Source organism: Salvelinus sp. IW2-2015, unplaced genomic scaffold (genome assembly GCF_002910315.2).
Source record: "Salvelinus sp. IW2-2015 unplaced genomic scaffold, ASM291031v2 Un_scaffold3383, whole genome shotgun sequence".
NCBI lineage: Eukaryota > Metazoa > Chordata > Actinopteri > Salmoniformes > Salmonidae > Salvelinus > Salvelinus sp. IW2-2015.
Window position 1 is genome coordinate 50,429 of NW_019944665.1, and position 9,271 is coordinate 59,699.

General features: G+C 38.5%; 1 protein-coding gene across 1 annotated transcript; it reads left to right on the forward strand.

Annotated features, from left to right (window-relative positions):
* Positions 1-2: 2 nt before the first annotated feature.
* Positions 3-2,349, forward strand: LOC139025841 (zinc finger protein 614-like; the record flags this gene model as incomplete). The annotated part of the gene is given in 2 exon segments (XM_070441058.1): positions 3-239; positions 242-2,349. Coding segments are annotated over 2 exon segments (489 nt in total), but the record flags the coding sequence as incomplete, so codon positions are not given.
* Positions 2,350-9,271: the final 6,922 nt, after the last annotated feature.

A 9,271-nucleotide genomic window follows, 5' to 3' on the forward strand; every position in this document is an offset into this window, starting at 1 on the left:
GCTGTGATCAATGTGGGAAGAGTTTTACTTTGTCAAGCTGCCTGATAGTGCACCAGAGAACACACACTGGAGAGAAACCTTTTAGCTGTMATCAATGTGMGAAGTGTTTTGTTACATCTGGCAATCTGATTGTACACCAGAGAACACACACAGGAGAGAAACCTTATAGCTGTACTCAATGTGGGAAGAGTTTTACTCAGTCAAGCAGCCTGATAGTACACGAGAGAACACACACACAGTAGAGAAGCTTCACCATTGTTCAGATTGTGGGAAAAGCTTTTCAACATCACAGACTTTGAAGCTGCACCAGAGAACACACACAGGAGAGAAATCTTATAGCTGTAATCAATGTGCGAATGGTGTTACTTGGCTAAACAGCCTGGTATCACACCAGAGAACACACACAGGAGAGAAACCTCTTAGCTGTGGTCAATGTGACAAGAGATACTCTGATAAAAGATCTCTGATCAAACATCAGAAAATACATACATGAAGAAGTTGTTTCATGATATCAATGAAATAATGTCACAATATAATGATGTCACAATGTAGAATGTTTTAACATTGTAGTAGGAGTATTTTAAGATGTCACAATGTAGAACCCTAAATGTTTGTCCCCTGTTCTATTGATTTCAACATGATATTGATATTAGCCTCAGGGGGAAAATCCAGGTTCTGAATTGAAACAGTACTATTTATGTGATTTAACAAAAAGTGATTAACAAAAGAAAAGAAGAGTCGTTACACTTACCACATTGTTGACCCACTTGAATCAAAATGCAACACTTCAAAATGTAGCGATCTGTTTTTCGACAAATTGTTCTCTAACCAGTGATGTACACATTATTCCCAGATTCCGTGTAGTTTTTGAGCTGTTAGTTTTAACAGGACGTGCAACCTCATGTCCCTTCTGTCACACAATTGATTTCAACATGATATCGATGAGTGATGACAAATAAGACGCAGAATAATAAACTGGTCTATAATCAATTTGATTAACAATCTGACATCACTCAATCACATCACTCACACTTCAAATGCTAATTATCTTTATTCCACTGCTGAAGAAGCATGACTCAAATCACCTCATATTTCAAACATCCAGCCTGACAAAAGATACATGTTTTATTATTCCATGCCTCACCATTAAGTGAATTATTGCCACTACATATTAACAAAGGGGTGTACATTTGGTTTTTATATTTCATATTTACAATTCATGTAACATTTAGTAATCATAATTATTTATGCAACCAACTAACAATTTTGGGGTAAAATTATATTGAAAATGTTATCCTGCTTTTAGAATATCAGGGATCATTCTCAGATGTGCCAACCCAAATGTACTAGAGCATGACATTGGGGACTGGGCCCCGATCCAACAACATGCCTATCGAGATATTGCAGGAGTTTGCTCTTGAAATCAGACATGACTAATACAATTAGATTTTTGTTGGGCGTTCCAAGGGGACGAGAGTTCTAGAAGCTAGTGGGTTTTAGGAAGACGAGAGTTCTAGAAGCTAGTGAGTTTTAGGAAGATGAGAGTTCTAGAAGCTAGTTAGTTTTAGGATTCTATAGAAAGAAAAAGGAGAAAAAAATACGATTGTATATTATTATTTGGAAAACGTGTTTTTTCTTGTTGACAGCAAGTTGTTTTCTGTTGGTGGTGAGCAAACTTAGGATATATTTGTTGTCTTAAGGGGGAAGGTGTTACAGGCTTTGGTTTTTCCATTTATGTTTTGAGGTTGGACTTTAGCACGTATAGCTCGTTAGCACGTAGGACGCACTGATTGGTGTCACTTCGTTATTCAGTATGTGTTACACCTGTGCTGGCTTGTCCATCTCGTTAGTGGGAAGGTGTTTCACCTGAGCTGGTCCAGGTTCTATTTAAGAGTGTCTGGCCCAGTGCTCCAGTTGTCTTGATAGATGTGGAGAGTCAACACCTTTAGTTGCGCCACCTTTTTGGTTTGCTTCCTGTCTTTAAGTTGGTTGTGGGTTTTTCTTTTGTTTGCCTCTTCTTGGGCAGATTTAGTGGGTGTCATGGTGGGTGGCTTTTAGGTCCCAGTTGATGTTACTAGTCAACTTCCAGTGGACACCCCCATAGTGTCTTTCAGAGCCCCTCCTAAAAAACAAGCTAATATTTTTAGGTTGGATATTGCATCCTATTAATATTTTAATCAATGGAATTTCCTTAATGTTCATTTGTCTTTCAGTTGTTAGTTTTCTGTTTGTTGTGTACTAAATATTTTTGTTTATTTTCATTTTTTTTCTTCCTGTGAAGCCATTGTGTTGCATCCATGTCTGAAATGTGCTGTATAAATAAAGCTTAATTTGATTTCAACAAATGAACCCAATGATTGACCAATCAACAGACTCTAGGTCCCTCTTAGTATGAAAAACAGTATCACTTTTCCAGCCTGCTGAAGCCGTGGTGGAGTGGTAAACACCACCCCCGGCTCTACCAGGGGCTTGAGGTGGTCTCACACAGCTCTGCTTATGTCATGTTCTGTGGCCTTGCTGTTCCATTTCTTGACTGCCCCTGCAACAAAGAAAGAAATACATTTAGTCATATTATATAAAACATTAAAAGTAATGGATATGGAGAGTCTATGGCCTCAGTTACACCTGGCACCTAAATGTGACTTCTGTCATCCGATCACTCCAAGCTGAATTAGGTTCAGATATACCAAGATGGGCCTTTGACATAGTCTGGATGCAGTCAGGCCACTGAATATGCATAAGCAATGTAAAGAGATGGGGTGAATGAGTGGGGAAAAGTACATTTGACACAAATTACCTTCATAATATCAAAAAGAACAAAACTTTCAGCTTAACCTATCCTATTTTTCTGTCTTTCTGATGGGCAAAAATATACCCCTCTGCCAACAACGTTTTTCTCTTACCTCTTATCGTAAGATTAAAACCAGACTTTACCACTTTCTCTTCTCCTTCCACTTATCACTTATCCAAGACTTTAACAATAACACATACCGCTAAATTTATAACATATGTCAGTCCAATTCATAGGCAACTGAAAACCGTTCCCGGTGGGGGGGGCCAAATTTTTTCTCCCTAATCTATTCCGGCCCATTTATCTCTCCGCTATTATTTAGAATTACTTTAATTTAGGCAACAGCACCGTCTTGCATCGAAATTCGCTTCTATTTTGAATTAATTTGTCTATCAATTTAACTTTAACAATCTAATAAAACCTCAATTTATCCCTTCTTCCAATTTCAACCAAACAAGCTTTAAAAACGTTCAGTGTATATCTTATACAAACACTAGCAACCGCATCTCTCCATGCAAAACATACAAATAGTTGAATTACAATCAAAAAACTCTGATTTTAAGACAGAGCGTTTGCCGAGAAACGAACTCGGATCTCCAGTTCAGAAGGCACTATTTTAACCACTGAACCACCAATGCTATATGAATGACTAAGACTCTCAGCAATATAAACCTACTTTACAATTGTCTGTATTCGTAAATCAAGACACATCTTAGAAAATTACCCTTAATAAAGGTCCAAGCGTTATTCCAGCTGTGATTTCTCCATACCAAATTAATAGATTTGCAGTCGAAGAATAAAATCGACATTTATAGACTAAAAACAGATCTTGCGCATTTTAATAAAAAAGTAGATTATGTTTACTCAGGCAACGTTACTTTACTACATCACATTAATCACGCAATGATAATTAGTTTGATGGAAACCTTAGGCTTTGTACGACATTATAAATTACGTAGAGATTCCATTTTAATTCGCTCTATTTTATTAAAACAGTTTATTTAATAAAAACCCACAACTCCTCTAACTGGGAGGAAAAACAAAACATTTTCATACCTGAAGGCAGTTTTTATTTCAAATGTTGTACCCTGACAGAGATAATCCAATAAGCGTTTTTTTATAGTTCCATCGTTAGGGTAAAATAACCAAAAGTGGACACTCTATTAGTTTCTAAAGCTCAATTGCCCAGATTTTTTTGACTATTTTAATAGTGCTTAAACCTTATCTTTATCAAATGATCCATTAAAGATACCAACTCAAAACCCTCCGTACGTCTACGAATGGGTGGTTTAAATTGTATCTAATTTTATTCTGAGCATTACTTTATCAAATCTCTAATAATCGATTATACACACATACAATTTCAAATATTCACAGAATCCATATAAAACGTAATAAATGCTTAGGTACTCACATATAACTTTAAAGATCCACATAGATTGGTCAGATGTTCACACAAGAACTGGTCCAATGTTCACACAGAACATAATTAAAAGGTTACCCACACAGAGTCAACCAAACCCGCTCACACAGAACGGTATACAATTATTACCTAGTGATATAAACAAAATACTCACACAGAGTAACCCAGGGCATACCTGGCTAGCACATTTAAAATAATTGGAATTCACCACTTCTGAGGGTCACTTAGACAGTCACACAGACACACAGAATGAGGTCCTTCTCCCAATAGGGCTTCACCAAGTACCATGTTTCACACAGAACACACAAGTCACCCTGGCCCCTCACCCCCACAGACTGCACCAATCCCCACTGTGATCAATTCAGTGTCGGAATGGATTCAGTCGCCCGCAACCGAACAATAGCAGAGATCTTTGAGTCCGCAAACTTTCAGATTACTCTCCTCTGACTCGGCCCTGTTTACGCTCCAAGGTACCCTCTCTTTCAAAGGAATACACTCAGAGCCCACGTAACAGAGGCTTATCTAAAAACTCGACTTCAAGTGTGTGTGGGTCGCTCACCTCTTTCTCAAAAAAAACTCAGTTCGAGATGTTGGTATCCACTCGGCTCGCTGCCTCTCAGATCAAAGGTTGGTCCATCTGCTTCGTTCCCGAAGTGTGGTTTCCCTGAGATCCCAAATTTGAGGGATCCCTCGTGCACGATTTATTTACCTAGTCATCAGGAACGGTCACCGAGTGAAGATTCACATCCTGTTCGTGACGCCAAATGTCGTGGGAATTTCCTGTATTACTCAATAAAGAGAGAGAGAGAGCCAACCACACACAAGTCAGAGTTAAATTATATATTCCATTTTAATAATATATACAAGCTTCACCAAGCCCTTAATGACTCTCAGATCAATTCAGTGTCTATAAATGAATTCTCTGAGAGTCCCTACAAAACAATTCTTAGTTTCATTTATAGCCAAGATACACCCCTCTCAACTTACAAAGAATCCTTTACCCGAAAGAAGAAGATTCTATCGCTAGACAGCATCAGCTATAAATCATCGTTTCAGTTTGATCTCCAAGACAAGGTTTAAATCTCATGCTTGATACTTCACTGTCTACCAAAACATTACCTCATCCAATGGCATATATCAATTGTCATTTCTAGATACTCCCAAACCTGGACCAACTCAAAATCAGACAGTGAGCCCTTAGGTCAAATACTAGGTCAAGATAAGGGCAACCTCAGAGGGACATACAATGGTTCCAAACACGGCCAAACTCCTTCCCCCTATGAGAAAAGTAGGGAGTGACTGGCGTACAGACATTGTATGAGATAACTAACTGGTTTCCCCAATTAATAACTCCATCCCATGGTTTAGGAATAGTTACAAACAACATTCCCATAGAAACCAATGTTCCACTCTGTCCTCCTCCCCTCTGATATTCTACTTAGTACCACATGGTTTAACAGATACATTGACTTATGAAGACAAGCCTGACCTCTCCCCTCTCTGGCCCCAAGTTACCAATCCCTAGCTCAGGAAGATTCTAATGACAAGTATCTCACAAGCATATGATGAAAATAACATCTTATCTATCTAATTTACTTAGCTAAATCTGATTCTGCCACGACATGTGTCTGAGGGGAAATTAACTTTCATACAGCAAAAGGGGTGAGAAATTACACCAATATCAGTGGACAATTTGCAATAATGTAAATAAACATGGATTATGGAACATATTACCTTTTGCTGACGTGATGAACCGCTAAGGGGACATAAATATTTACCATCTAAACCATGTGTGACCTCTCACCTCTCTGGCTGTAGAAGTGTTCTTCCTAACCAGTCCCTCAACAGCTCTCTGACTGAGCTACACCCTCACTGGGTCTTCAGAGAGAGGAAGGCTGAGGAGGGATGGAAGGATGATGGCAGTCAGTCAATAAGTGTAGAGTGCTGTCTATGCTGTCTGACAAAATCACCATTTTAGTAGTTCATTAAAGTAAATAAGGCTTTATGACTGCTGAATACCAACTATCAATCACTTATGATCATGTATTTTCAGTAGAGATACATCCTTGGGACGTCCCTAGCCCATTGAAGTTGACATTTAAAATGGTTACGGTAGGGTGTTAGGTAGGAATGTCCCAAGGATTCCGATAGCATTGACCATTGTGCATTCTTCTGTCTCTTTCTCTCTCAGATCAATGAGGTTAGATCCCAATACCCATGTAAACATAGCTTACTGACAGATCAATGAGGTCAGATCCCATGTAGACATAGCTTACTGACAGATCAATAGGTCAGATACCAAATACCCATGTTAGACATAGCTTACTGACATATCAATGAGGTCAGATCCAATACCCATGTAAACATAGCTTACTGACAGATCAATGAGGTAGATCCCAATACCCATGTAGACATAGCTTACTGACAGATCAATGAGGTCAGATCCCAATACCCATGTAAAAATAGCTTACTGACAGATCAATGAGGTCAGATTCCAATACCCATGGAAACATAGCTTACTGACAGATCAATGAGGTCAATCCCATGTAAACATAGCTTACAGACAGATCAATGAGGTCAGATCCCAATACCCATGTAGACATAGCTTACTGACAGATCAATGAGGTCAGATCCCAATAACCATGTAGACATAGCTTACTGACAGATCAATGAGGTTAGATCCAATACCCATGTAGACATAGCTTACTGACAATCAATGAGGTCAGATCCCATGTAAACATAGCTTACAGACAGATCAATGAGGTCAGATCCCAATACCCATGTAGACATAGCTTACTGACAGATCAATGAGGTTAGATCCCAATACCCATGTAGACATAGCTTACTGACAGATCAATGAGGTTAGATCCCAATACCCATGGAGAACATAGCTTACTGACAGATCAATGAGGTCAGATCCCATGTAAACATAGCTTACAGACAGATCAATGAGTCAGATCCCAATACCCGTAGACATAGCTTACTGACAGATCAATGAGGTCAGATCCCAATACCCATGTAGACATAGCTTACTGACAGATCAATGAGGTTAGATCCCAATACCCATGTAGACATAGCTTACTGACAGATCAATGAAGATAGATCCCATGTAAACATAGCTTACTGACAGATCAATGAGGTTAGATCCCAATACCCATTGTCATGAAGTTGCCTGCTTGGGTATAGCAAACCCCATCCCCCTCTCCCTGCCTCTCCCTTCCTCCTTCAACCCATGCTGTGATCAAGAAGACGTCGTAAATTCCTGAGAATCTCCTCATGGCTAACAGTATTAGAGAGAGGGTAAAACTTTCAGGACAAAGAGGTTTCTTCCACCTCACAGAACTTGAGGTACGAACAGATTTCATGTTCCGGAAAAAGTATTAAAGATCGGTGAGATCCCAGCTATTAACATGCCCGTTGTCACCACGTGGAAAATCATGTGAGACGTGTGGCTGCATTACCATACCTCTGTTTATATAATAACCTCAGATATGAGGTTTACATCTGTTTGTTGTATAAAATGAATGAGTGAGTATGATACTGTTGTATAATGTGTAATATGATTTGGACTGTTTAATGAAGAAAAAACAAATCCCTTTGTATTGAACTAAATCCAAGGACCGCCCCTGAGCCCAGTTAGGTCAGACATCCAAGGACCGCCCCTTCTGCTATCCGATAAAAGCCAACTCTGAGAAATTATCATTAGACCATGTTTTTCTCCATATGGGGAGAACGAAGGTTAAGTACCATTGCTGAATCTTTAACCATACTATGTGGTTAAACTCTTAGACGAATAAGAACAAGTCGTTGATATTGACTACTAGTCTGCAGCTAGGAATTCGGTATCATTGAACGCGAAGAAAGACAACCGCCGAAACATCCATTCTATAACGAATGTCACTCTGAACTATCCACATAGCCAAGACAGAGACCGACGAATCTCCAACAGAAACTAACTTCTCTCCAACGATCAAGACGACACACACCGAGCGTAACTATATATATATTGATTGCAATTGTTCCCGAATGAGTGATTCTGATTCTGCCACGACATTCCCCTCTCAAGGGACARTGTCCCTTCTCTAGAATCAGAACATTAACTATACACATTTATCTAACAGTAGTTGCAGAGTATATTCATTAAAAAAATATTTTCAATATTTAAAAGAAAAATAAAGAATCAAATCCCTTCATTGTCAAGTACCTTAGCTTATATGTAAGCGTTCTACCTTCTGAAACTAAGTTTACAACCTTTATTCTACAAGACAGACTTGCACAGGTTTAATCACACAGAATAATTCATTGTTGAGAAAAATAAAAACCATAACATAGAAATGTTCCCTTAGTTACATGAGAACCAGTATCTAAACACATAACATATCATCATAACATATAGAACAGTCTTCCCTCTCAGTCCTTATGCTCAGAATAGAAAATAGGTCAGGGAAATCATTCATATTCCAAATCATAGCTTCAACCCAACTAAATATCCAACCAAAATTTAGAATGACATTCCTCACTGATTCAAATTGGTCTTATCACTCAAAGTAAAAACTCAATTTAACACACATCAATATTGGCAGAATTVACATTCATATTAACATTCAGTATAATTATCCCATAATTATACTATTAACTTTTTTAATCACGATTATAATACAGATCAATATCTTAATGCATTCTTAATCTAAATTACTATAATTTTACGTGGTGTAGACCTCTACAATCAACCTGATACCCCAAAAGTCTAAAACTATTTATTGGCACAGTTGACCAACCCCCTCCTTCAGGCACTGATTCTTCTGGCGTCCTTTTCGTTCTTCTTCAGATAACTTTACAGTTCAAAGTGGATGGCCCATGATAATGTCCCAATTTCAATGTCTCACCTTTACCGCTCATTATGTCTTGTCCATTCGTCAACCAATATACCAGCAACATAAGAAAAGTTTAGAACAGATCTCACTCCAAGTGGACTCCTCTCACACTCCTGAAAGAAACATCATGAGAAAAGCAGTTGATAGCTTAGATCGGATACTGTACACCGGTATCTGGCTTGG